General features: G+C 50.1%; 11 protein-coding genes across 11 annotated transcripts; 5 read left to right on the top strand and 6 right to left on the bottom strand.

Annotated features, from left to right (window-relative positions):
* Positions 1 to 67: 67 nt before the first annotated feature.
* Positions 68 to 5,633, top strand: LCP9604111_6644 (HECT-type E3 ubiquitin transferase UFD4; the record flags this gene model as incomplete). The annotated part of the gene is made up of 4 exons (XM_039074588.1): positions 68 to 354; positions 407 to 486; positions 571 to 5,379; positions 5,437 to 5,633. 4 exons carry the CDS (start codon positions 68 to 70, stop codon positions 5,631 to 5,633), a joined length of 5,373 nt encoding a protein of 1,790 aa, XP_038927283.1.
* A 500-nt stretch (positions 5,634 to 6,133) lies between these two features.
* On the top strand, positions 6,134 to 6,985 carry LCP9604111_6643 (uncharacterized protein; the record flags this gene model as incomplete). Its single annotated transcript, XM_039074587.1, has 4 exons — positions 6,134 to 6,187; positions 6,243 to 6,284; positions 6,344 to 6,802; positions 6,869 to 6,985. 4 exons carry the CDS (start codon positions 6,134 to 6,136, stop codon positions 6,983 to 6,985), a joined length of 672 nt encoding a protein of 223 aa, XP_038927282.1.
* Positions 6,986 to 7,124: 139 nt separating this feature from the next.
* LCP9604111_6642 (PaaI family thioesterase) lies at positions 7,125 to 8,032 on the bottom strand (the record flags this gene model as incomplete). The annotated part of the gene is made up of 2 exons (XM_039074586.1): positions 7,125 to 7,151; positions 7,208 to 8,032. 2 exons carry the CDS (start codon positions 8,030 to 8,032, stop codon positions 7,125 to 7,127), a joined length of 852 nt encoding a protein of 283 aa, XP_038927281.1.
* Positions 8,033 to 8,776: 744 nt separating this feature from the next.
* On the top strand, positions 8,777 to 9,442 carry LCP9604111_6641 (uncharacterized protein; the record flags this gene model as incomplete). Its single annotated transcript, XM_039074585.1, has 1 exon — positions 8,777 to 9,442. The coding sequence occupies one exon, from the start codon at positions 8,777 to 8,779 to the stop codon at positions 9,440 to 9,442; it is 666 nt and encodes a 221-aa protein (XP_038927280.1).
* Positions 9,443 to 9,454: 12 nt separating this feature from the next.
* Positions 9,455 to 12,004, bottom strand: LCP9604111_6640 (URC4/urg3 family protein; the record flags this gene model as incomplete). The annotated part of the gene is made up of 6 exons (XM_039074584.1): positions 9,455 to 9,493; positions 9,559 to 9,575; positions 10,554 to 11,168; positions 11,228 to 11,401; positions 11,451 to 11,778; positions 11,849 to 12,004. The coding sequence occupies 6 exons, from the start codon at positions 12,002 to 12,004 to the stop codon at positions 9,455 to 9,457; spliced, it is 1,329 nt and encodes a 442-aa protein (XP_038927279.1).
* A 1,791-nt stretch (positions 12,005 to 13,795) lies between these two features.
* mak5 (ATP-dependent RNA helicase MAK5) lies at positions 13,796 to 16,223 on the bottom strand (the record flags this gene model as incomplete). Its single annotated transcript, XM_039074582.1, has 3 exons — positions 13,796 to 14,674; positions 14,730 to 15,917; positions 15,984 to 16,223. The coding sequence occupies 3 exons, from the start codon at positions 16,221 to 16,223 to the stop codon at positions 13,796 to 13,798; spliced, it is 2,307 nt and encodes a 768-aa protein (XP_038927278.1).
* Positions 16,224 to 16,423: 200 nt separating this feature from the next.
* On the top strand, positions 16,424 to 17,734 carry LCP9604111_6638 (tRNA methyltransferase TRM7; the record flags this gene model as incomplete). Its single annotated transcript, XM_039074581.1, has 1 exon — positions 16,424 to 17,734. One exon carries the CDS (start codon positions 16,424 to 16,426, stop codon positions 17,732 to 17,734), a length of 1,311 nt encoding a protein of 436 aa, XP_038927277.1.
* Positions 17,735 to 18,045: 311 nt separating this feature from the next.
* Positions 18,046 to 21,186, bottom strand: LCP9604111_6637 (sulfite reductase subunit alpha; the record flags this gene model as incomplete). Its single annotated transcript, XM_039074580.1, has 1 exon — positions 18,046 to 21,186. The coding sequence occupies one exon, from the start codon at positions 21,184 to 21,186 to the stop codon at positions 18,046 to 18,048; it is 3,141 nt and encodes a 1,046-aa protein (XP_038927276.1).
* A 466-nt stretch (positions 21,187 to 21,652) lies between these two features.
* On the top strand, positions 21,653 to 23,158 carry LCP9604111_6636 (acyl-CoA dehydrogenase family protein; the record flags this gene model as incomplete). Its single annotated transcript, XM_039074579.1, has 4 exons — positions 21,653 to 21,985; positions 22,058 to 22,308; positions 22,363 to 22,970; positions 23,025 to 23,158. 4 exons carry the CDS (start codon positions 21,653 to 21,655, stop codon positions 23,156 to 23,158), a joined length of 1,326 nt encoding a protein of 441 aa, XP_038927275.1.
* Positions 23,159 to 23,351: 193 nt separating this feature from the next.
* LCP9604111_6635 (ankyrin repeat domain-containing protein) lies at positions 23,352 to 24,632 on the bottom strand (the record flags this gene model as incomplete). Its single annotated transcript, XM_039074578.1, has 1 exon — positions 23,352 to 24,632. One exon carries the CDS (start codon positions 24,630 to 24,632, stop codon positions 23,352 to 23,354), a length of 1,281 nt encoding a protein of 426 aa, XP_038927274.1.
* Positions 24,633 to 25,357: 725 nt separating this feature from the next.
* On the bottom strand, positions 25,358 to 26,875 carry LCP9604111_6634 (uncharacterized protein; the record flags this gene model as incomplete). The annotated part of the gene is made up of 1 exon (XM_039074577.1): positions 25,358 to 26,875. The coding sequence occupies one exon, from the start codon at positions 26,873 to 26,875 to the stop codon at positions 25,358 to 25,360; it is 1,518 nt and encodes a 505-aa protein (XP_038927273.1).
* Positions 26,876 to 27,364: the final 489 nt, after the last annotated feature.

Here is a 27,364-nt window from a genome sequence, read left to right as displayed (position 1 = left end):
TCTGTCTTTTTCTTTCTTCAGACCCTAATATCATCACGCATAATCTAAAACAAAAGACCACTTTCTCATGTCATCCAGAATAACTCGCTCCTCCGCGAGACTCGCCACAGACCCTCCACCTGCTGAGTCCGGTACACCGCTTCAAACACCTGGCTCTACCTCATCCCGGAAACGCAAGGCATCCTCCCGCCACGACCGACAAGCAGACGCCCCGATACAGCCAGCACCGGCATCGCCCCAAAGGAAAACCAAGCGACCGCGGACTGCAGCATCTCAAACAGCTCCATCTACTGGTCCTGTTCCTGCTGCACCCCGTCGAGGAGCCCGCAGCCGTACAGCCATGTCACAACCGGGGTAGGTGATGATGCACATTGATGGATAAGAACTAGGGCTAACCTCATCTCAGACCTTCATCTCGACCGTCGGAGGAATCATCGAAATCGACGACCTCCCCACAACCATCGAGGCGAAAGTCAAGTCGGAACGGTGAGTTTTATGGATGACAATCGGCCGTGTCACACAAATTTGTATCTGATGTGCTAGTTACTGATCCCTTCTCTTTATTTATAGACCGACCCGCGACGACACAGTCCCCGCCGCCCCGACGCCCGAAGAAGCGTTCGGGCAAGTCAAATCCCGATGTTTTGATGAGAGATGCAGAGGAGGAAATCGAGGAGGAAGAGCATCAGGAAGAACAACAAGGATCTCAAACGGGAGAGAGCAACGATGGCACCAATCCCTCGGCGTTCGGTGATGATGATATGGATCCGTTCCACAGCAGCCTATTCGGTGGCAGAGGCCCCATGGGACTCCAGAGCACTTTACGTGCCCTCACTGGCATGATGAGTGGCATGTCATCACGTCTTCGAGATATTCTCACCAACTTGAGAGCGAAGGATGATCCATCTCTCCAATTGATCGCCTTGCAAGAGCTGTCAGATCTCTTGCTTGTATCGAACGAGGATAACCTGTCTGGTCAATTTTCGCCGGACCCGTATGTGAAGGAGCTCGTGACTTTGATGCAGCCAAATCAGTTTGGCGAAGAAAATCCCGAGATTATGCTTCTTGCATGTCGCTCTCTTGCGAATCTAATGGAGGCCCTACGGGGCTCCGTAGCTAATGTTGTATATGGTGGTGCTGTACCCATCCTCTGCCAAAAGCTGCTCGATATACAGTTCATCGATCTAGCTGAGCAGGCTTTGAGTACATTGGCCAAGATTTCAGTCGACTTCCCAGCCTCAATCGTGCGAGAAGGTGGATTGACCGCATGCCTCACGTATCTGGATTTCTTCCCAACCAGTACTCAACGAACAGCAGTTAGTACGGCCGCTAACTGCTGTCGTAACCTCCCTCATGACTCGTTCCCTGTGGTGCGGGATGTAATGCCCACCCTACTCAACGTCCTCTCTAGCAATGATCCTAAGGTCGTGGAGCAAGGGTGCCTATGCGTATCACGGATTGTCGAGAGCTTCAAGCACCGACCGGAGAACCTGGAGGAGCTGATTGAGCCTGCAATGCTCAAAGCTATCCTTCGGCTTCTACTGCCAGGAACAACAAACCTGATCGGGCCTCATATCCACACGCAATTCCTTAGGGTATTGGCAATCGTATCGAGAACAAGCCCACGATTGTCAAATGAGCTTCTCAAGATGGATGTAGTGGATACGCTTTACCAAATTTTGACCGGCGTGTCACCACCGCAGGATGTGGATAACACGGCCGTTAAGATGGACAGCGTGCTAGTCATGCAAGCATTGATTCATCGGCCCCGTGAACAAGTATATGAAACTCTCAATGTCGTCTGCGAGCTATTGCCAGGCGTTCCAAGCCGCGATGCCTCAAAAACCGACAACCTCCTAAGCTCATACTTTGATAGCCACATGTCCATTGGACTGAGATCTCCCAAATCTAAAGAGACAGTGGAGGAAAGGCGGTCCTTGCTCGTTAATTGCAAGACTGAGCTTAAGCGTTTTGCGATGATTCTGTTCCCAACTTTGACCGATGCCTACTCGAGCACGGTCAATCTGCATGTCCGCCAGAAGGTCCTGATTGCACAGCTGAAGATGCTGCATATCCTTGAGCCTTCTTTGATCGAAGACGCCCTGCGCACAGTCCCTTACGCTTCGTTTTTGGCTGCCATTCTGTCCCAAAAAGACCACCCTTCTCTCGTATCTTTAGCTCTACGCTGCGCTGAGCTACTGTTCCAGCGGCTTGAACATGTTTATCAGCATCAATTCCACCGTGAAGGAGTGATCTCGGCGATCATCAAACTATCCGAAGGCTCTTTGTCAGGAGACCAGGAGAACATCGATTCATCCGATCCCTCACGTATAAACACGAGCACAGATTCATCGCGTGGTGCTAATCAAATTGTTGGAGAGACTGGATCTGGCGGAGATGATGAGGATGAAGACGATGAACCCGATGACTTTGACGACGATGATGGCGAGGATGATGACCAAGATGACATGTCTGATTCCGAAGACGACTTCATGGCCGGCCCACGCAGTCGACAAAAGATGGACAATGCGCTCAACGACGTAGTTATCCAAGATGCCCAAGCTTTCCTCGAGGTATATGAAGCAAGCCACGGTGAAACCGTTCGAGCGGAGGCTTTGAGGATCTTGACAGCACTGAAATCCCTCGCCTCCGAAATAAAATCACGCTATTCCCGTGGCGGTGAGGGTGGTCTTCCCTTATTTAAACAGCTCGCGTCCTACTTTGACGGAGACGCCTTGGAGGGCATTACCAGCTCAGAATTGCTCAACTCCGGCATTATAGACGTTCTTCTGTGTGTCCTTGGTAACTTTCAATCGCCCTCTATCCGCGATGCTAGAGCCGACTTCCTGCGGGCGTTTATGGGTGTTTCAATCTCGGACAAGGCCCAAAGCCAGAGCACCGCCACGACACCTTTCAGCGTACTTATCCGCAAGTTGCAAGACCTGCTTAGTAGGACGGAACATTTCGAAGTCCTTACCATTAGTCACAATTCGCTAGAGAATACCCGCAGCAACGCCGCCTACATGCTGAGCAAACAGCTCCGACTCAAGCTGGTTGCCGACGAAGGGTCCGAAGTTCCTCGTCCTTATCGCAACATCATGGTGTCAATCCATGCCATTGCTACATTTAAGGCCTTGGATGATTTCCTTCATCCCCGAATCGCCGTGGCGGAAAAACCTCGCCCCTCACGAACAAGGGACTCAATTCTCTCACAAATTGCCAATGCATCCCGACTTCGTGAACAGCTGGCTTCTGGGTCTGGGATGAGCCTCCCAAATCCCACAGGGGGTCTCCAGGGCACTATGACCGATCCCACGGATGGTGTCTATGATTCTTCCACCGATCACCCGCATCATCATCAGTCCAATCGGATTCAAGAAGATGAAGATGAAGAGGATGAGGAGCCCCTTGAATGCGCCGATGAAAGGCAACTGACCGACGAAGAAGAAGGCGGCGAAGAAGATGAGGGCGACCAACTCAATGCCATTGTTGATGATCTCGATGAGGATATGGAAAATGATGATATCTCTGACCCCTCGGCAGTCAACATGGAGGTGGCATCCTCGGGCAAGGTCACGGCTCGCAAGGAAGATGGTACCCGAATTGGGACACCCTCCCAGACCGCTGCATCCAAGCCTTCATCGTCAGCTCCTGCCGCTCTCCCCAGTCACACGCGCAACAGTTCTCTCGCCACTGCCGGGCGCCCGTTCTCATCGTATGCCGCTGCAATGGCCTCGGTGCCCCAGGACTGGCACCTTGAGTTTTTCGTAGATGGCAAGCCCGTTACTAATGAGACAACTATCTACCGTGGTGTTCATCACGACCGTGAGGACTTGGACGAGAGTAGTGCCAAGAACGTCTGGTCGGCAGTCCACACTATCACATTTAAGCGCGTTCCTGGTCCTCCGCCGCCAGAGCCCTCAACCCTTACACCGACCGTCCAGGCTTCTTCTGAGGGTGATGCCCTTGAGATCCCGGCCTCTCTCGACAAAGACCCAACAACTTCATCTATCATTCGCCTGCTTCGTGTTTTGCACGAAATGAACGCAACGATTGATGATATCTTGACCGATACCAAAGACTCCGCCACCATCACCTCGGAGCCCTTGGCTCAATTCATTAACACGAAGCTCACCGCCAAGATCAACCGCCAACTCGAGGAGCCGTTGATTGTGGCAAGCGATTGCCTTCCAAGTTGGAGCGAAGACTTAGCAAGGCTTTTTTCCTTCTTGTTCCCATTCGAGACAAGGCATCTATTCCTGCAGTCAACTGCATTTGGCTACTCACGGGCGATGATGAGATGGCAAAATTCTCAAAGTGGTGAAGACAGCCGACGGGACTTGCGCCGCGATGATCGCCCATTCCTTGGCCGGCTGCAGCGACAAAAAGTGCGCATCTCTCGTTCTCGCATCCTTGATTCTGCATTAAAGGTCATGGAACTCTATGGATCTTCCCCCAGCATTCTCGAGGTTGAATATTTCGAGGAAGTTGGTACTGGATTAGGACCGACCCTTGAATTCTACTCTACTGTTTCTAGGGAGTTCTCAAAGAAGAAGCTTAAGATCTGGAGAGACACGGACGGAAGCTCTACCACAGAATATGCATTTGGCAAGTCTGGTCTGTTCCCAGCGCCGATGAGTGACGAACAAGCATCCCAAGATATCGGGAAGAGGCAATTAAACATCTTCAAGGTCCTAGGGAAGTTTGTGGCTCGCTCGATGCTTGACTCCAGGATCATCGACATTTCGTTCAATCCAGCATTCTTCCGTATCGCGGATACTCTGTCATCAGTGGCACCATCCCTAGGCACCGTCAAGCTGGTTGACCACGACCTGGCGAAGTCCTTGGTCATGCTCAAAGAATTTGTCAATGCCAAAAACGTCATTGAGGCAAACCAGTCGCTTTCGCCAGCCCTTAAATCCGAGGCCGTGCAAAACATCACGGTCCACGGTGCCAGTGTTGACGATCTGGGCTTGGACTTCACTCTACCTGGATATCCTGCGATTGAGTTGATCTCTGATGGCGCCAATGTGCCGTTGACAATCGAAAATATTGACACTTACATCGAACGGGTCATCGACATGACCTTGGGTAGCGGTGTCCGGCGTCAGGTGGATGCCTTCCGGGCTGGGTTCTCACAAGTCTTCCCCTTCTCCTCCCTTTGTGCTTTCACTCCAAGTGAGCTCGTTATGCTTTTCGGACAAGCGGACGAGGATTGGTCTATCGAGACCTTAATGGACTCCATCAAAGCCGATCACGGGTTCAACATGGACAGTCGGAGTGTGCGCAACCTGCTGCAAACTATGAGCGAACTGGACAACCAGCAACGCCGAGATTTCCTTCAGTTTGTCACTGGTAGCCCCAAGCTCCCCATTGGAGGTATGTTTATTTCATTTTTCTCCACATAAAATCCCACTAACACAAACTCAAATATAGGTTTCAAGAGTCTCACGCCGATCTTCACTGTCGTGTGCCGCCCAAGCGAACATCCATATACACCAGACGACTACCTCCCCAGTGTGATGACATGCGTCAACTACCTGAAGTTGCCGGACTATAGCGACCTGGACGTACTCAAGAAGCGCCTCTCAGTTGCCATCAAAGAAGGCCAAGGAGCTTTCCATCTTTCTTAGACCTGTGGACAGCTGTTCCCACTCAAAACTTCCACCATCTCCTCTTCTCTCTCTTCTCTTTGCTGGCTTCCGCTTTTTTTGACCAGAAATTATTCACGATGCGACGACGTGCGACTTGTTTCTACTTCGTTCCTCTCCAATTCCCAAGTTTTCGGACGGGCTGTTTCGCTGTTCTTGTCCTTTCCTTCTTCATATGCCATCTGGGTCGAAAGGCGTCATGGCGGGGGCTCCTTACGATAGTGATATTAGATAGCAATGATCACTTTCTACCAAAAGTATAGTTTTTCCGGTGTAGATAGTCTTATATCGAGGTAACATTTGGTACAAATGTACTGTAGTACAAAGACTAGTCCAATGAAACATGGTGAGGACGTAGGGATCAATTGCCCCATTAAATATAATGGCTATCTCACATTCCTCCGAGATCACCGATGGATCACCCGTGGATATATTCATCAGACTGCCGTGTTGAATGAAATAAAACCATCCATCCCTATGCCATGGCTGCCCCTCGGGAGATTACCATCGAATGTCTCAACGGCCGTTGGGTTCTGGTAATGATACTATTCCCCTTGAAGATGCTATATTCTAATCGATTACTGTATACAGAATAAGGACCTGACCAGCGAGGCAGACCCTATTCTAAAATTGGTTCGAAATAATCTGTTTCTACAACTTTAAATCCTAAGCTGATCACGTACCGTCCACAGCAAAAAGTACCTTGGTTGCTCCGCAAGGCATTCGGATTCGCAACAATATACATCCAAATCTCCCAATACCAAACACCAGCATCCGAAACAAGCCAACCATCTACGAGTATCGACTTTACCCAGACAGCCACAGCAGGGCTGGCCGCAACCAAAGAAGAACGCGTCTTGGATTGGAAAGTATTAGACCACGAGGACTACTTCTTCGGCGAGGTCAAAGCACAGAGTGAATTCGTCCACGGTGTTATTGACGCAGGTGGAATCATAAGGCCTGAATTTGAGCTTCAGACGGCCATGTCTAATGACCAGATTAAGCAATACTTACGAGGTGAGATCCAGGAGGATGGGAGTAAATCTACCGGTTTTCTAGTTGAGGACTGGAGTGGGATGTCTGAGGAGGGGCCTGGTCTTTGGGTACATACCTTTGAGCGGAATGTTAAGTCTGGCTGGACAGCTGAGCAGGTCAGTATTTATAGTTATTGTTGGATGATTTAAATGAAACTAGAGGCTAACTGACTTGGGCTGCAGATTTGGGGATTTGAGATGTTTGGGGACTCGCGATACTTCTCTCGTCGAGGGGTGATCATGACGACGAGGGGAGAATATATGTGTGGGAGAATTGTGTTTGATTTCGTGAGTACTTAATGAGCAGTCTTCGAGAATCAAGGGGGAAATTAGGAATCAATCATTCTACTTATCTATCTATCACTGACTTTATGAATCTAAAACTCTATAACTATGTATAACGCAGGGACATGATATCAACTTTCCACACAAAGACACTCTAGCTCGAATAAACCGACACCATAGACTGTGAAAACTGTTAGCTAAATCTACCACATACGGGTAGAATAAAGGGGAACTCACGTCTGCAAACTTGGGCTCAATAAACAAAGCCTTAGCCTCAGCAACCATTACCGCGCCTTCACTGTCCTCATGCAGCAGACTAGCATCAGGAACAATGGTATGCCCGTCCGCAGACAGGGGCACGGTCAAAGGAAGATAAGTCATGCGGCCCTCAACCCAGGCCTTCCTGCCCTCGACCTTAACCGTCTTTGTGCGCATCACATACATTCGGTCGGGAAGAGCTGGCTTTCGGAAATCCACATTAAGATTCGCCGTCATGCCCAGCCCGCTGGGGAAAGCCGCAGAGACACAGCGCGCAAACACCTCATCAAAAAGAACAGTGAGAAGACCACCATGGACAAAGCCAGGGTGACCACAGACGTCCTGGCCGATATGGAATACTGATACAACGCTGCTGGCTCGGTCGGCACTGTCGGTCCCTGTCCCAGACTTGCCGGTCGAGAGCCACATATATGGTGCGAATGCAAGCTTGCCTACACCAGTCAAGCTGCCGCCCACGAAGTGATGCTGTCTAAGGTGTGGCGGGATTGCAAGATGGGGACGTGTTTCCTTGTAGGTGCTCTGGGTTCCGCGCAATTTCTGGACGAGAGGGACATGGGAAACAAGTTTGTCGAGGCCTGTCCGTTCGTTGTGCAATGACTGGGTCTGAGACAGTAATGGGGATCCGTCGGTTTGGCTAGGGAGTGCTTGGTCATGAACGACCGCCGACCGGTTTGGGTGTTGTTCATGGAGACGGGCAATAGGCGCCGCAGGCGAGTATGTTCTGAATGCTGAAAGGGGTTGCGACCGGAACAGCCGACGCGCTGTTTGTGAAATGTGCGACATTCTGGGAAGTATGTATGAAGTTGATGTTGACTGTAGTGATGCATGTTAGAAGGGGATTTCGAGGGACTTGTTAGAATGCCGAACCGAGGCACGGCACGGAGTACGTACATACTGCAGAGCAGGCTCGGGTTATTCGGCTCGTGAGTTTGTCGATATTCCTAGTGTTGATATGTAGTTTGGATCAAGGCTAGGTGATATATGAAGTATACCACACTTGGACTTTTGCAGTGACGATGATGGCAAGAAGAATGTTTCGTAATCTTAAGAATAGACCCGCCACTCTCTGGATTAGTCCCGTTTCTGTTTCCAGGGTTTTTCTTATCTTTTTTTAAGGCCGATTTTCCCCTGCTGGAACCAACAGTGGGGCTCAAAGCCTTGGAACAGCCGATGATCGGACCGTAATGCCAAGAGATTTAGTTCGGTATGCCGAGAACTATAAGAAGCCGTAGATCCATGTCAGTATATTATTCAACGTAATTCAACGGAGACCGAAGACTGAAGATCAAAGGGTGTAGTATTGTTATATTAGCATAGTATGGTGGTTTTCAATGGGGGTCCTTCCTCGTTGGGGGGTCAACATGCAGCACAGAAAAACTGTTGTCTCATGGCAGCAATCATTCTCGTCATCTCCCCTTCTCTTTTTCAATCAAAGATCATCGTCATCCAGCTTGGATGCAGCCTCTTCTCTTGTATTAGCCTTCATCTCAATATTGACTCTCAATCTTATCATCTCAAGATCTCAAGATGGTAGACGAAACTAACCTCTCTTCTTCTGACGAGGATTCTGGCCCCGAGACTGTCAGCAACCCGTTCGGCTCTGGCGTGGGTAGTATCCCCCAGACCATCAATAATCCTTTCGTTTCTGGTGTGGGTAATACCCCCCAGACTGTCAACAACCCTTTCGGCTCTGGCGGGGACAATCCCTCCCAGATAAATAATCCTCTTGCTTCTGCAGTGGGCAACATCCCCCAGGGCAACAACTCTTCTGTTTCTGGGGTGAGCAATGGCCCCCAGATCAACAGACCTTTCCGTACTCGCTGGGGTCCCCCTCTGATCCGCCCCATCGCCATCGAAGACGGCCCCGTTTCCCCCAATGGAGGATTGACCAATGGTCACTCCCACGTAAATGAATGGCGCGCTCCCCACCCAACGGACTTCAATCCGTTGTACGCCCCGCCCGACGACGAGACCGACGATGAGGCAGAAGCCAACCCTCCACCCCCAAACCACGAGGTGGTGGATGAATTCCTCGATGAGGACGAGGACCTCGACGATGCCTCAGATGAGGATGAAGGGGTCTCTGCCCCGTATGGCAACAGCCAGGGCCTGGAGGCCAGCCTGGATGCCATCATGGCGGAGGGAAATGAGGAGGATGAGGCTGACGAGGACGCCTACCTGGACGAGGTGTAGGCAAGTAAATGCTTACTTGAATGCAAGGTATACATCACATTTCCTTTTCTCCTAAGCCCCAATCAGCTTCACTTCAGTCTTACTATCACTTCAAACTCATATTCGTTTCAACTCACATTCGCTTCATTGCTAACTCATTTCCTTGTCATCTAGGTGCTGGTGAGGGAAGCGGCGACTTCCTCATCGGCTTCCTCAGCCTTGCGGTCCCACCACGGCTGACCTCAAGCGTGGTGGGACACGAATACAATGATGAAGTGGTAGGGAGGAATTGGGGGGGAGGAGGAGATTCTTGTTTGAGTTGGCCCGCGGAGGCTGACGATGTACGATTTGGACGGCGACATGGGGCGTTTGCTGTGTCACTCCGGTCTGCAGGATGACACTGCACTAGGTTCGCTCGGCGTAGCTGTCATGCGGGCCAGGGGCTACTCATTGAGTAGTCCCGCTGTATTGAGTATCCTTCCTTTTGTGTTGAGCGTGTTTGTTTTTGAGCTGCGATGATCACTTGATCAATATCATTTTCATTTCAACTGCCCCTTGCGACACTCTTATTGCACCGGAGAGGCACATCAAGACTGGAATGGGCTGACAACAGCGCTGCTGTGGTTCGGAAGCAGGGAGAGCAGAGTCGAGCCCTCGTGGGCCCATTCCGAATGTTATGCGCCCACAATACGACAATACAATACGATACCATACGATGCGATGCGAGAACGAATTCACGTCGCCTTTGAGTTGACATTTTGGAGCCTGCATGCATTGTCCTAAACTGACTTATAAAGCGCAGCAATCAACCAAAGGCTGGCTGGTATTCGCGAATGTAAAGCGGCTGTGGCGGCTGTGGCGGCTCCGGCTCTCATGAACTCACTGCAAGCAGATAAAGATAGTTACTTCTACTCTGCCGGAAGTAAATGATTAACATCTCGCATCTCTAGGAGCATAGAAGAACTAATACAAAGCGGACTTTGATGCTGACCTACAGTATAGACCGAAAAGTTGGATCCCTAGTTTACCGACTCCACAATCTGTATTCCGGGAAGGCCGAATACATGGAATATAGTCCAATAAAGCTATTGGTGCATTTGATACTGACCAAACAGCTTCTAGAACAAGGTACCGTCGCCAAAGTTCAAGATGGGACTACACTTTGTCTCCGGACGCTTAGCCGCTGCAAGCTCACGACCCGCTTTCCAAGAGCCCGCCTCCAACACCTGAGGTAGAGACAATTGGACACCATCCAAGCGAGCAAGAATCTTCGTATGCAGCACATCGAGGAGAGCAACAGTCATTGCTCGCCATTCCACAATCTCATCATCGCCCGCACCGAACGAAGGCAAACTACCACCCGAAAGGCTCAACCCTCGCTGCAGTGCCTCGGGCTTCAATTCTAGCACTCCCATGTCGACGAGCATTCCTCCATTGCGGTACTCCGGCAGACCAGTTCCCAGCTCAGTATTGGACCATGAGACTGAGAGCAGGCGAGAGAACGGTACCATCAACGAGTACCCTAGCCATTGAGTCAGCTTATGGAATGGTTGGATGTTGGAGTAGGGGTTCGACTCCGATCCAGCCTGCTGTGCAAGTGCTCGCAGGGGCCATGCATCGCCAATGGGCTGCCCATTAACGTGAGTACGATCAGACGGCCAGATGGGAATCAGGAGGCGCTGTAGCACGTTCCAAAGATCCCGGTAATCGAGCTTTCCGCTCTCATTGGACTTTGCAATGAGGTAATCTAGATTTTTTGGGAACTGTTTAGTGATTTTCTTGATCTTATCGGTGGTATGAACTTACCAACAAGATTGCCAGGACGGCCAGAGGGTCCAAAAATATCTTTCAAGTTCATCAAAGACTCGCCGAGTTTACGGAGAATATCTGCACGCGCAGATACTCCGATCATGGGATTGGCATCGTCGACCTGGAGTCCACGGGATAAGATGTCTACATTGATATTTCGCAATGCATCGCCTAGCACGAGTCAGCCAATATCGCATTGAATATAAGAGCAAACGCTTACCATTGACGGTGTGTTTCACCGATGAGTTCTGGCCCGCAAAGTCGCCGTTGAGGAACATGTGCAGGGCCGCCACCGCAATACCTTCGCTTCGATTCAGCGTCAGACCACTTTGTGCCTCCTTGAATTTCCAAAAGTCTCCAGCACCGGCATCCAAAAGGACAGAGACGAAGAAAAGATCTATCAGCCTGCGTGTCTTTTCCGTGGTGTCACATTTCTCCTCATCCCATTCAGCTAGAAGAGTGGCTATGCGGGGAACCCCGCCAACTTCGAAATGCTGCCAGCGTCCATGAGGCGGAATCAGGTGATATCTGTCAGGGCCGAAGTCGCGCTATGATAGAGAGTGAGCTTTTTTATGCTTGGAATTGGAAGTGTGCGTCCTGGGTATGTGCCAGACCTACCTGAATCAGTTTAAGTACGTAGTCGGTGGCATCTTCCATGCGTTCGGGGTGGTAATTGAAATGATTCAACCGATCCTCTTCGGCTAGTTTGAGGACAATATGGGCTCTTGTACGGACGGCTTCTAGGCCTAATAGTTCTTCAATTTGGGGATCCATGTTGGGAGAATGGAAGAGGTGACTCTGCAGGTTAAGAAACGTGTTTTATTTACTCCAAGCCAAAGCGGGGGAACTTATGCACTTATCTATACGTATCGCATTTATCTTGGCGTGTGGGGCTTTCCTATTTGATCTGCCGCCGCTTTTACGAATACTCAGGCTCAGGGTCACTGAGTAGATGTCAGCACGGAGATCAGTGATCATGCTCAGTCACGTGTAGAATGACTGATGCTCAGTGAATGCTCGAGGTTGCATTGGATGCTGTCAGTGATGCTCAGTGTCCAATCAGTGAGGTAACACTATTCCCAGAAGGGATTAGCCCCTATAGGGTCGTTTAGTACTGATCACCTCCTACATGGTCAATATTCGAATAAGCAAGTGTAGGGGGTTACTTCATGACCATTCGCTTTCGAGGCTACTACATATGTTGTACTTGATTTCCACCGTTGTTTACTTCAAACCCCACTGCGGGATCGGCGATCGTGCACGGGCACCACCGAGGTAGAAACACCGTCGGAGAGTCGGAGAAAAGTCGGAGTCCCACTGGTCCTCGTATCACTTGGCCATGTCTCTCGAGCTGTATCACACTGCATACAACGCCGGCCAGACCACTGCTGTACTAACCCATGGCGCCTTGGTATCTGGTCTCTACTGGGATCTGGTGATCCCCACCTCACGTCTTACTAGCTCCTGGTCCCAGATCTTCCGGGCCATGGCAAGTCCGCCGGTACGCCATTCTCAGTGGATCTCGCAGCGCGACAGATTGTCCAGCTGATCTATACATACGCGAATGGTTCAGCGCACATTATCGGCTACAGTTTGGTACTTAGGTTGCTATCCGCCTGGCCTATACCGAACCAGATGTGGTGAACTCTGTCTTTATCTCGGGGTTTAGAACGTTCTCTTAAACGTCACTTACGCCGTATATTCTATATATAGCGTGGGCGATGATACGTATAGAGAACTACCTCGGCCGGTCTCTTATCAGCTAGGCAATAGATGGTACCGATATCCCACGTATTGATACTAATGTCTGTACCCTTGACCTGTGTTGCCAGATTGTATTACCAGAGCATCCTACACAGTAGTTATCACCATGGCCTGCGCGTACTCTGATTGTTGTAGCGGGGGTTAGTGCCTACAAAGGATAGCCCCGGTGATGCTGTGAAGTTGGTGGCGATCGGGAGAGCCGAATGAAGAGACTATCGCGTATACGCACTTGAAAATGCGACATCCGTGGAATCGTCTGGAACCGCGGCTCTTTGCAGAGACTGCCACGGCGTGGTTTAAACATAAGGAGCTTCCCGAGGGCTTTGTTAAGCTTTAGCGTCGGGTAGACGGGGTTTGAAGATACATAGGAGTTTATCCCAGGGCTTGGATCCATAAACTCCATATCAGGAACTGTAATAATGACAGATCCAACAGATCCAAGATAAAATAGAACTGTGGATGGCAATTGTCGGGGGTGCTCAGTTTTACCCAGTGATCAAAAAGCGGCAAGAGGTGAGCACTAATACGGAAGGGAAAGGTCTTAAAGTGCCAGGCATTATCCGCATGCCCAGCAAACTAGTTATCTTTAGGCAAAGTGTCTTGAATGCCATCGACTATCCTCGGCCATTGGGGGATCCCTTTGTCACCGATAGGTTATCTGACACATATCGGACTTCCCCGATAACGTTGGGCTGTGCACTTAGGAAGCATTTAGGAGTCAAGTATATATCAGTAATTTTGGTATAGACTAATAATCAACATTGTCATTTTTACAACCCCATTGCTTCAGTAATTTCCGAATTAGAATGTCAGAGGGTCAAGGTGGCCCAGGAACGCATCGTTGCCCTCACCACGGAGAAGAGCATCGATGTCAATGCGACCGGCCGTAAGATACTTCTCGCTAACACCGATGTTCACTCGCTGGGAAAGTTGTTGTTTAAGCTCCGCACGAAGCCCGGCCATTTCGGTCTTGCTCACTTCGCTAGCCTCCTTGTCACGTCTTTCGCGGCCACCACCACGACCACGGCCTCTGCCCTTAGACGGATCGAATTCGTCACTGTCATACTCAACGCCGAGATCATCGGCCGCAGCGCGGAGCCAGTTGTCCTCGGTGTTGACCTTCTCTTTAGCAATTGTGGAGTCTGTAATTCGCTTGGCGAGAGCCATGCGGGGGCGGAGGCGGGCAACCACTCGGCGATCAATGTCGAGAGACTCGAGAGCGATCTTCTTGCTAGGTCCGTCGGGGTCGCCAGCCTTCCTCGCTTTCTTAGTATGGACCTTGCCGGCGAGACGGGCAACACCGACAACCTCCTCGGGAGCACAGATGAGGATACTCTTCCCGGACTCACCGGCACGAGCAGTACGACCGGATCGGTGAACGTAGGCGTCTGCTGTGCGGGGAACGTGGTAGTGGATGACGCAATTGATGCCCTTGATATCCAGACCACGGGCAGCGACGTCGGTGGCGACAAGAATTGAGCTTGGGTTGGCAGTAGGAGATGAGAAACGTTCGATGGAACGGAGTCGGGCTTTCTGGGCCATATTTGAGTGAAGTGCGAACACAGGAAGTTGAAGAGCCTGCAAAAGCTGAGTGATGCGGCGGACAGCGGAGATGGAGTTTGTAAACACAATTGTGCGGTTCTTGGGATAGTAGAGAAGAACGGAGTAGAGATAGAGATCCTGATCATTTGAATTAGTATCAGGATACGAGTGGTCTAAAAAGAAAGTGGCTTACCTTTTCCATAGCAGGGCATTCGACAATTCCTTCCTTGAGTCCAATGGCCATCTGTGACTCCGGGTTCACATCGACGAACTTAGGCTTCTCTTCGCGGAAATTCAGCTTCTTGAGAAGGTACTCCATGGACGCTTTGTTGTCCAACATATCACTACTTGCCCAGCGGCTTTTGCCTGCTAGCTTTTGTTGAAGATCCTTGTGGAATGTGGCCGAGAAGACAAGAGTCTGCCTTTGGGATGGCTCCTCGTCCTCTTCTTCATGATCCATGTCTGCAATATCTCCGGCTTGATGTTTGTCTAGTGCATTAAGGATATCTTCCATCTCCTTGAAATGACCTTCACTCAGCAGTCTGTCCGCCTCGTCAACGACTAGGAACTGGATTTTCTGCATTTTGCGGATCAATCCCGTTCCTGTACTTAGGATCTCCCACACTCGGCCGGGAGTTCCAATGACAATATCTGCAGTGGCAAGTTGTCTCTGTTGCTTCTGAATAGACATACCACCGGTGATAAGAGCGATCCGCGCATTAGTGTCCGGGGAATTGGCAATGAGCTCTCCGATATGCTTTCCAAGCTGATGCGCCAGCTCTCGAGTGGGAGATAGAATCAATGCAATCGGGGATTTGTTCTTTTCAGACTGTTCGGACTGTTCCTCTTGTTTTCCTCTCTTGTCCAAATAATGTTCGATAATCGGAATACCGAATGCCAATGTTTTACCGGAACCTGTAGAGGCCTTTCCAACAACATCGTGCCCATCGAGAATGAGAGGAATACTGGCTTTTTGAATGGCTGACGGGGAGCTGAACTTCATTTTCGAAAGAGCTGTAAATGTCTCTGGCGAAAGATTAAGGCCATCCCAAGCCGACACGTCGACACCTTCGTCCTCTTCGACATCATCCAGAGCAGTGAATGAGAGCCCGGCCTTGATGTTCTGGTTCTGACCAGGTTTGGACTCTTTAGACTTTTGCTCCTTAGGCTTTTGTTCTTTGGACTCCTTCATGGCTTTGTTTTGCTCCTTCTTCTTGTCCTTCTTCGACTTCTTATCTTCCTTCACTTGAGTTGTAGTGGGAGCCTTCTCGATGGTAGGTGACTTTTTGGACGAGTCCTCATCGCTAAAACCACCCCATTCGTCTCCGTCATCTTCGGACGGGGGTTTGATAATCGATTTTGTTGGCTTGCCAGACTTGGCCTACCACCCAACCACAGATATTAGCATTTAGTTCAACATGATCAAGCAAAACATGCAATTTCATACCTTGAAATGAACACCTCCGTCGCTCTGTTTTATGATATCCACACCCTCAATCTCTTCTAGTCCAAAGAAACCTTCTGCATCATCCATTCGATCTGGCATAGCAACTTCTTTCCAGTTGAGGTCCTCAACACCGAGAGAGCCATGATCGTCGCTCGAAGCCTTGTCAGACTTGACTGCCTTCTTGCGTTTGTTTGCCTCAGACACCTGGGCTTTGGGGTCGCGTGCTCGCTTTTGACCCATTATGAACTGAGTAATTCTTGAGTATTACAGTGTGTTCCGGTAGACAAGTGATCTAATTACGCCGTCGGGGAGAATTCGCAAAGAAAAAAAGCGGCAGAAATTTTAGTCCGCCTTTAGAATCTTATCTTTTCAGTCCCCACGTTCGCCGCAAAATTAACCCACTTTGACAGACAATTGCGACTAAGCAGACATTTTTTAATATGGGTAAATCATCCAAGGATAAGCGCGATGCTTATTATCGTCTCGCCAAGGAGCAAAATTGGCGCGCCCGTTCTGCGTTCAAACTTATCCAGATTGACGAGCGATTCGACCTATTCGAGCACGAGAACCCGGACAATGTGACGAGAGTAGTGGATTTGTGCGCTGCACCTGGAAGTTGGAGCCAAGTACTCAGCCGTGTTTTGATAAAGGGCGAAAGCTTCGGGCGGCGGGCATGGCTCGAGAAAAAGCGGAAAGAACAACAGGGATTGGAGGGCGCAGAGACAACGACGGGCGATGACGATGACGATAAAATGGAATGCGATGAGCCTTCTTCGAGCTCTGAATTAAAGCCCCGAAAAAATGTCAAGATCGTATCCATCGATCTCCAACCAATGGCACCGCTCGAAGGTATCACAACGCTCAAAGCTGATATCACGCACCCCTCTACGATCCCTCTTCTCTTGCGCGCTCTTGACCCAGAAGCATACGAACAACCATCCACATCCTCCGATTCCCCACAATCTGTCACAGAGGCTATCAGACAACCTCACCCCGTTGACCTGGTCATCTCCGACGGCGCCCCGGATGTAACAGGTCTACACGACCTGGACATTTATATTCAATCACAACTCCTCTACGCAGCACTCAACCTTGCTATGGGGGTTCTCCGACCAGGCGGCAAGTTCGTCGCCAAGATCTTCCGTGGCCGCGATGTAGACCTTCTCTACGCGCAACTGCGGACCGTCTTTGAGCGCGTCAGCGTCGCGAAGCCGCGCAGTAGTCGCGCTAGTAGCTTGGAGGCATTCGTGGTCTGCGAAGGCTTCATTCCACCCGTTACTGACAGCGGGGTGGTCGGTATGGCCGCACTGAAAAATCCACTCTTCGGCGGAGCCGCAGCTCCAGTAGCCGTGTCAGAAGACGGCAATGTGGGCGTGGAAGTTCGCGATGAAATCGACCAGGACACACAACCCCGGAATACTGCGGCGCAACCCGCGGGAATTAGCACTCCTGCGCCCAACCACTCTATTGAAGTCCGTCACCTTCAAATCACAAAACCACAAGACCAGGCCCAACCCCAGAAACTGTCCAACAAGTTCGCGGTTGAGAATCGGTGGATTCCGTCGTTCATTGCTTGTGGTGATCTTTCCGCTTGGGATTCTGATGCATCATACACCCTACCTCCGGACTATGTTAATCTGGATCCTGTTCAGCCACCCACTGCACCACCATATCGTCGAGCATTGGAATTGAGGAAAGAAAAGGGTGGTGCGTATGGCAAGACCAAGTATGGACCCATTCGTCATGTTTGATTGTTACGTTAAATGAGTTGCAAGCAAAAGTTGTATGTATAGACGACATAGACACGACATAGCATTTTCGAAGGTCATGCTAGGAAGGCTGTCTTCGAAGCAGATACCCAAATACATTCCATTGAATTATATATACTTTTAATCAATTGAGGAGAGATTGATTCAAGATGTTGATATTCTAAATGCATTTTTGAAGTCTTCCAAGGCTGGTGCGCTAGCCCAAATCAGGATCTACATACAATGAGGGGGGAATAAAAGCAAAGATATGCCAATCGTGCAACCATGCCATGCGAAAAAGAAAACAACAGAGTCTAATAGACCTCCAGGACATAGCGCTCGTCGTCCTTCAGCTTCTCAATCTCCTTGCGAGTCTCAACCTTCTTACCGTTCCTCCTGGCTTCGGTGGCAATAGCCTCCTCCAGAACAGCGGTGACATCGGGCACGGGCCAAGTGGGACCACACAGGTAGAAAGCACCCTCCTCACGAATGTAGGCCTGGATGATCTCGGGTAGGGTCTGGCGCATACGGTCCTGGATATAAATTTTCTCAGGTTGATCACGAGAGAAAGCAGCGCCGAGCAGAGTGATGACACCAGCCTCCTGGTAAGCCTCCCACTCCTCGCCGTAGCAGTACTCCTCCCGCTGGTGACGAGAGCCCATGTACAGCAAGACAGCGCCAATCTCCTTGCCCTGAGCCTTCTCAAGGGCACGGTGCTGGACGAAGGCACGGAACGGTGCGAGACCGGTACCAAGACCGGCCATGATAATAGGCTGGGTGGATTTGGGAGGCAGCTTCATGACGCTGGACTTGACACTGACGGTGATCTGGGAGCCGACTTCGAGGCGGCTCAGGTAGCGGGTGGCCAGACCGAAGCGGTCGCGGCCGTTGGGGTCGACCCAGTTCACGGCGACAATCATCAGGGCCACCGAGGTCGGGGTCACTTTCTGGCACGAGGCGATCGAGTACTCACGGCGCTTGAGGGGACCGATGATGCGGACGATCTCGTGGAAGTCGGGGTGGGCGGAGGGGTACTCAAGCAGGATGTCGGCGAAGGTGATGGTGTCAACTTCCGCGCGACGCTTGAACTCAGTGGCACCGTCAGGACCACACAGGGTGAGCAAGTCGGTCTTTTCCTTCTCGTCAGAAGCAAATTCAGCAAGGGCCTCGTAAAAGCGCTTGGGTGGGCGACCAAAGATGTCGACGTTCTGGACCAGAGCCTGGTAGACTGTGCGGTTCTCCAGAACGGCAGGGTCCTCACGGCTGGGAACCTCGACAATCGCGTCCGGGTCCAAGCCGTAGAACGCAATGAAATTCTTAACGTCCTCTGGATCGTTCTCGGCATGAATACCGAGGGCCTCGCCAATATCGTACTTCAGACCAGTCTCACCGAGATCGAACTCGATGTGGAAGATATTACGATCATAGGTAGTAGGGGTGAGACGGCGGTTCTCCTTGACGCGGACAGTGAAAGTCTTGTGAGCAAGATCGGGGCGGAGGGCATCCCTCGTGCCATAAGCCTCCTTGAACGCAAGGCCGCGTACCGCGGTCTGCCAGTCCTTGAGAAGAGTGGGGGGCTCAGACTCGTCCTTGTCGAAGGAAACAAAGCTGTTGGCGATGATGTCTTTGGGGAGCTGAACGGCATCGCTTACGCCATCAGGCTCCTTCCAAGACTCGGGAACCTCGATCTGGCGGAGCAGCTTCTCGAGATCTTTGATTACATCGAACAGGGCCTCGGCATGACCGGTGATCGGGAACAGCTTCTTTATTGCCAGTGCTTCCTGGGTAGGGAAAGCGACGCGAATGAACGAAGCCTGGAGAACAAAAGCGTCCAGAGACGAGTCCTCGATAGCAGATGGGTCGACGACGAAGACGGAGATGCCACGCTGGGCGACGGCTTGCTTGAAGATAGCAGGAAGCTTTTTCTCCAAATCCTCATCCTTGATGCCCGGGGCATTCACAATCACCTTGGCGTTATCCTTGACAGAAGCCAGAACATCAACATCGTTGAGCAGCGAGATGTTGCCAACGTAAGTGACGTCGGCACTAGTTACCGCGTAAGGTGCATCAACAATCTTAGCACTCTTGCGGATGTCAACGCGGATGGCACCACCCTGGACGAGATTGTCGTGAGTCTTGCTGAGGGTGACGTTGCTGGCCGAGTCGACGCCAAGAGCCTGGCTCAAAGTCTGAGCGGCTGTCTCGGTAACGGAGGTGTCAACATCCCAGAAAGTGTATTCCTGCACAGACGCAGGGTCCAACAACTGCAGCGAAGCGTTGGTTTCACCGCTGACGGTGAGAATAGGCTGATCATACACGCGCTGGAATACAGCGGCGGTGGAAATAAGATCCCAGCGCTGGGAGCGGGGGTACTTGATCTCAACACAAGTCGGGTTGTGATCACGGCCAGTGGCGAAAGTCAAAGAAGCAAGCACATCTTCATAGAGAGCGGAGTGGATGCCCTCTTCCTGAACAGCTTGCTCAGAGGCGACCTGGCCGAGAACTGCGACAGTCTTGGTGGACTGGGGAAGAACGCGCAGGAACTCCTCCTCGATGAAGGGACGGTAGACCCGGACATTCACAACACCGACACGGACACCATCCTTCGCGAGAGAGCGTGCGATTTGGGCGGTCAGAGTAGCCTCAACAGTGCCAAAGGCGATCAGTACAGAGGTGGGCTCGGAGTGACCGTGGTACTCAAAGGCACTGTAGTCGGTTCCGAGTTCACCGTTCAGGGTCTTCAGCAGATCCAAAACCTTGCCTTGGGCGTCGAGGTGACGGTTGCGGGACTCATCGAGTGTCTTGCGGACGGTCTCATAGGTGTGAGTCAGTCCATCCTTGTCGAGGACATCAATGACTCGAGTGGTATCACGGCCAACACGAACGCCATCATAGATGTGGATCGAGGGGAGGACTGAGGCGAGCAACGTCGTAAAGAGAGCCATGTGCTGCGACTCATGAGCAGAACCGCTAGAGACTAGACCCAGACCGAGATCCTCAGCCAGGGAGAGAGCAGAGGCATAGTCAGAGACTAGGCCATCCTCGCCGGCGTAGTCTACGGCGGCGACATGTGCAGCGACTGGGCTAGCGACGGAATAGAGCAAAGAGAGTTGCTCCAATGCGGAGCGCATGTAAGGGAGGGTTGCTGAAGAAGCAACGATACCCTGGGGGATGTGGCGCTTCTTCAGATCAAAGTCCTGAGAGAAAAGGTAGCCAAGAGCCATGTTGCCGGCACCCTGGCGGGTTTCCAGAGTCTTGACTGAGGGAGACTCGCCATTGGCATTAGTCTCGCCCTTCAAAGTCCATTCCTTGAGAGCAGCATCAAGATCGAAAGTTTCCGGCGAGTAGGAGAAGATCTTGTCACTCAGCAAGTATGCGACTTGCTGAATGAGTGTCTGGGCTGTAACATATGTCGGGCCACTCAAGGCCGACAGACCTGGAACTGATGAACCCATGACTTCTTCTTAACACCGGATATAGGACCGATATTTGTTAAGACAAAAAACAAAGAAGAAGGTGGGGAGAAAGAGAATGTCCCCTCTTCATGGCTTGGTTATAGAGAAAAAACCCCAGGTAACTTGCCCAAAGCGGTTAGTGTAAATTGCGTGCTTGTTATCGGGCGATAAGATTTTTCAAGGCGGTCAAAAGTGGCGCCCGCTTTCGGAGCATCGGCCGTGCCTGAAGCCCGAGATTATGTCATGAAGTAATGCACCAGCCACGTGATGTGTATTCCTGTGCATACTTGTGCACGGGGCCGATCTACCGCACCGAGCCTCGGGTCACCTTACCCCAGAATGCGGAGAACCCCTCATAAAATATTGATCTTGATATGTAAACGGCAGAGTACGCATATATACATAGTTCAATGCTTATTTTCAGCTACTTTTTCTGATAACTTATCTCTTTATCGAGTCTTCCATCATGGCATATAACTCACCAAATCCCATCCCGTTCTCAGAGCCGCCTTACATTCGTGGCCTCCCTTCTCCCTACATTACGCCTGCCCACTGCCGCTTTCAACAAGCATGTCGTAAATTTGCAACAGAAAACTTGATTCAGTATGCGTTGGAGTGGGAGCGTGAAGGAACAGTCCCCGAGCATGTCTTCCACACATTCTGCAAGCATAATATGCTGTTGCCCAACATGCCAGCCCCATTACCCGTGGACTGGCTGAAGCGACTGGGAATCCACGATATCATGGGTGTCAAGGTTGAAGACTGGGACTATATCTACACTGGAATTTACTGTGATGAGGTACGCCATGAGCATCAGCTATCTAACTACGCTTTATAATTGCTAGGTAATTGACCGATGGTTTGCCAATAGATGGCCCGTTCCGGTCTCAGTGGCCCCTCCGGCTCTCTGAATGCTGGCTTCGCTTTTGGAATTGCACCAATCTATAAATTTGGCAGTACTGAGCTGCAAGAGCGGTTCTTGCCTGCGCTCCTCACAGGTAAGAAGCGAGGCTGCATTGCTATCACAGAGCCCGAGGCTGGTAGTGATGTCGCAAATATCACCACAACAGCTGTCAAGAGTTCCGATGGACAGCACTACATCCTGAACGGATCAAAGAAATGGCAAGAGACAACTCTACAGTAATAATAGAGCTATGAGCTGACACCAATAACCAGGATCACGAATGGTATCTGGTCGGATTATGCGACCATGGCCGTGCGAACCGGTGGACCAGGAGCCGCGGGCCTTTCGGTTTTGGTTGTACCTCTAAAGGGCCACCCCGGTGTCTCAATGCGCCGACTCAAAGTCTCAGGTCAGATCACAGGCGGGACCACATACATTGAGCTCGACGACGTCAAGGTTCCTGTATCAAACATTATTGGTCAAGAAGGAGACGGCATGCGTATCATAATGACCAACTTCAACCATGAGCGACTTGTTATTGCCGTTGGAGTTACTCGGCAGGCTCGTGTGGCCCTTTCTGCGGCTTTTTCATACTGCCTCAAGCGTGAGGCTTTTGGAAAGACACTCATGGACCAACCCGTGGTCCGCCACCGTCTAGCTAAGGCAGGCGCCGAGCTGGAATCCATGTGGGCGTGGATTGAGCAGATCTTGTACCAATTGGTCCATCTCAGCAAAGAGGAAGGTGACCGCCAACTTGGTGGTTTGACGGCCCTGGCTAAAGCAAAGTCTGCTATGGTTTTGAATGAGTGTGCCCAAACAGCCGTGTTGTTGTTTGGGGGGAGTGGATTTACCAAATCTGGTCAGGGTGAATTGGTCGAAGGTATGTTCGCCGGAGTATTGGTATGTACTTGGAACAAGCTAACTATGCCTCTAGCCATTCTTCGCGATGTTCCTGGTGCCCGTATTCCGGGTGGATCAGAAGATGTGCTGCTTGATTTGTCTGTGCGTCAATTGGTCAAGCTCTATCAGGCTGAAGAGAAGAAGTTGTCACCAGACGCCAAGATTTGATCTAATCATACATCAACAATTTTGGAGTGTCAACTACTCGGACTTTTTCGCATAATATACTCGAACTTGAATTTATGTCATTACACAGTACTGAGCAAGAAAGCTAGATTGTCATTTGCACTGACATCTAGAGCAACTATGCAATAAGAATAGCAACCATCAACCAATACTTTCCTTAACAGCAAGATCGGGATTAATCTTTAACTCGTCGTTTCAATTTGGACTTTGATACCCGTAAACAACTGCTCGGTGGCAATTCCCACTTGCGGGCGACAGGTTTCTTCTTGCTCATTAAATCTTTCAGCAGGGGGTACTTCTTCGCCACTGACGCCACTGACAAATTTCGTGGACATTCTCCGTCAATAGTTTGGTCTTCATAAGCCCCTTGCTCCAAGAGTAGCGCTATCAAGGCCTCATTGATCACATATTGCTTCACAGCTTTCATTTGATTTCGGGTTCTCAAAAGCTTCCAAATAATTTTGTTTCCGGGTTTACCACGGCAACGAGTACTCGCTCCTGGTTTGAAAACAAGTTTAAAGATGTCCGGATTCTCAAATTTGGCACCTAGTGGTCTCACTCCCTTATGGTTTCGTAGATTAACATCGGCGCCAGACGCCAGGAGCAATCGTACGGACTCCTTTGGGACTTTTGGGACTTTCTCAATCCTAGGGTCTGCTTGATGGCCTAGAGCAATGTGAAGGGGAGTGTTTCCTTGCGAATCTTGTGTGTTTGGATCAGCACCAGACGCCAAGAGCAATCTTACGAACTCTGTTTGGGCTTCCAAATCTCCATAGAATGCGTAACAGCCTAAGGCAACGTGAAGTGGAGTGTCTCCGTCCAAATCTTGTGCGTCTAAATCAGCGCCAGAATCGAGGCATAGACTGAACAACTCCTTCGTCGATTTCCATTGGCCTCTAGGAATATTGTGTAGGCCAGTCGATAAGTTGAAACTGAATTGGAAATTTGGATTTGCCCCGTGAGCTAGTAGTAACTTGACCACAGCAATAGCCTCATCATCTTCCTTGTATTCCCAGGATTGCTGCCAGGATTGCCGCCCAGATTTGTTATAATTTGGGTACCCACGTGCCAGAGCACATTGTAGAGGAGAAATACCCCTCATCGTGTCCGCAATTTCTACCTGGGCGCCATGCTGGAGGAGAAGTCTGCTCATGTTGTAGTCTCCTAGAGCCGCAGCATATCCCAAGGCGGAGATATCTGTTCCGATGTTGACTTGGGCCCCATTGCGCAGAAGAAGCTCCACAATGTTCGTACGACCGAAACCGATAGCAAGGAGCAAAGGTGTGTTGGTCAGGGTATACCGGGGCTTTATTGGGATGTTCAAGTCTAGGCTGTTGCGCGATATAATGTGCTGGATATTCGATTCATATCCCCTTTGTAACAGCCATCGCAGTACATCATTTCTAGTACGTGTGTCTTGCTTGTAAATGGCATGAATCACAGCATCATGGATCATGCGATTGCATCGTAGAAGTGAAAATATGTATCTGTACCATGGCAGATATGAAGCAACAAGACAGATTACTTCGGAGGGTAAGGAGCCAAGAGACATCTTGAATGAAACTGGAACTCAGTCCACACACAACAAGTAGGACAATTGACGGAACATAAGTAGTTGAGGAGTTACATATCGTGATCATCAATTCAGTTAACCCATGTTTAGCCCTAAAGTTTCTGGAGATGATGAGCCTACTATGACTCAATGAGATACTTGTATAGGTATACTTAACCACTTATTAATCGTCTGTTGATATCTGCTTAACACTTAGTGCATAGTGGTTCTTGAACAGCATTTCCTGCTCGTTTAGTAGGCGTCCTAAGTGGTTACCTTCTGCACGCATTGACGTGGCCATCAATCATACATACAAGTCTAACTTCCAAATCTACCTTGGAATGAAGATTCAGAAAAAGTGTATCTTATCCCATTTCGATTATTGCTCTTTGGAGAGAGTATGCACTATTATAACATCAAGGCCTCTGTTATCACTTTACCTCTCTCACTTCGGTAGCACAAGACCCCGGATACTGGGCATTTGGGTGAATCTGGCTGTTAAGAAATTGGTCTAATTAAACTGGTCGTCTGGGTTAATAAGTAATATTAAACATTCCATCAATAGATACAAACTTCTCAATGTTCCAACCAGCTTAATTAGAAAATGTAGCTGACGACGCAAAACTGCATCATGCTTTACCCCTTTTAGATAGCCACGGCTTTAGAGCAGAAAATAGTCCAGCACCAGGAAGGTCAAGAGGACACTGGCCAGAGTCATCCGTGTAGTCTGGACAGACACCGTATTCAAGAACCAATTTGATCATAGCATCCATCTCACTGAAGTCAGGAAACGGTTCCCACTCACTCAAATCCTCCAAATCTTCCGTATCCTCCAAATCTTCCGTATCCTCCAAATCCTCCAAATACTTCAGGAAGCGCTGAAGCTCGTCGGTTCTTGGGTCAAACCAGGTGGTTAGCCCATTCCGTATGAGGAAATTCAGGAGCTGAGCTCCTTCTTCGCCGTGGCATTGGACTTTGGCGCCCGCATCGAGGAGAGGCTTTGCTAGGTTTATGTTCCATGGGAACGACACTGCATGAATCAATGGCGTACTCGATTCGTGGTCTTTCAAGTGGACGTCGGCTCCTCGGCTCAGGAGCAACCTGAGGAATCCTTCTTGTGTCATATCATCACGGAATACATGTTTGATAACGAGGTGAAGGCAACCCCCTTCCTCACACCACAAGGAGTTCACGTCTACTCCGTACTTAAGGACCAAGTGAAGATCCTCAAGTTTTTCTCGAAGTATAGCGTTTTCAAGCAAAACTGTGAGCTCGTCGGGGAAAAATTTAGCTCCGTGAGCTATAAGCAATTTCGCAAAGGCTTCAGATCCTCGGGCGTCGCGGTATTGGGTCCTGAAAACACGAGATATGACCGACGCCCCCACATCATCCATTGCGTGTACATCAGCGCCAAGGTGTAGCAGATACTCTATGACACCATCATCAAGAGACCCGTAATACAGTACTGCATCATGAAGGAGAGGGGCCTCGTTCACATTGGCGCCATATAAATGCAGCACCTCCACCACTGACCTGAAATCGTAGTTGAAGGCTACTTCAGGTACGTCGGGTGACTGGAGCTCACGCTTGTTGTAGCGACCAGCCTCTACCCAAGCCAGTAGGCCCCCGTGTCGGATAGCACGAGACAGAGTGATTTGATCTCTTATCTTCGCGCCTTTTTGAAGGAGGAAAAGGGTCATAACCGCATTCCCCCGCCCCACCGCCACTTCCAAGGGGGTGTAGGGCATGGTGTCCCAGGGAGGGTAGTCGTTGCTGAGGTAATTCACATCGGCTCCATGTTTCAAAAGGAGATCTACCATACCCAGGTTATCATCCTCGATAGCCAAGACTAGAGCTGATTTTGCTTCCAATCCTATGATTAGGCTCCATCTTCCCTCGTATGTCAAGCCTCGGTTCAGATCTACTTTCCAGGACAATAGATGACGCATCCCTTGCATAGCACCATTCATTGCACACCAATATAAGGCAAGTTCCCCTGGATCTGTATCAAGGTTTCGCTTGTAAAGATCACGAATTAGGAGATCGTGAAGATCTCTGTTGGTGCACATCAAGCCAAGCACATCTTTACACGGTAGCTCTGACACTATCATGTTTATGATTTCGAGTGGTAACGAAAGGAGGGGCATTTTGAAGGTCAGTGGCCGGGAGCAAACTGGGCGATTGAGGATATGAGGTTGAGAGGATGATAAATAAACAAAACACGCGTTGGGACTTTATTTCATGCACATATCCGTGACCTATGTGATTTTTCTAACTCTCATACTGGATAACTAATATATTGAGTGAGATCTGAATACCTGAACTTGGCCTGGCAGCAAATTAAGCATAATTACCTGAATTAGTTAATTACCATTACAGAGAGAGTGTAAACCTGGAAAAATTCATGAATTTGTATGCCCAAAGTGTATATAGGGTCGTCGGGCCGGGTTATTCCGTGCTGTAAATAGATGCCGGAAAGCGATCTACATTCAGGCACTCAGGCATTCAGGCATTCAGGCATTCAGGCCCTAGTTATGAGTATCCAATGAGAGATATGCCTGGCATACTCTTGCTTATCTCCACCGTCCACACATGTATTTACTATGCAAGACATCTCTGTATATGTACTCCATATA

The sequence above is a fragment of the Penicillium roqueforti genome (assembly GCF_015533775.1).
Source record: "Penicillium roqueforti strain LCP96 04111 chromosome Unknown scaffold_18, whole genome shotgun sequence".
Lineage (NCBI taxonomy): Eukaryota > Fungi > Ascomycota > Eurotiomycetes > Eurotiales > Aspergillaceae > Penicillium > Penicillium roqueforti.
The sequence above is the reverse complement of the archived record's forward strand: the minus strand, read 5'-3'. Positions and strand labels throughout refer to the sequence as shown.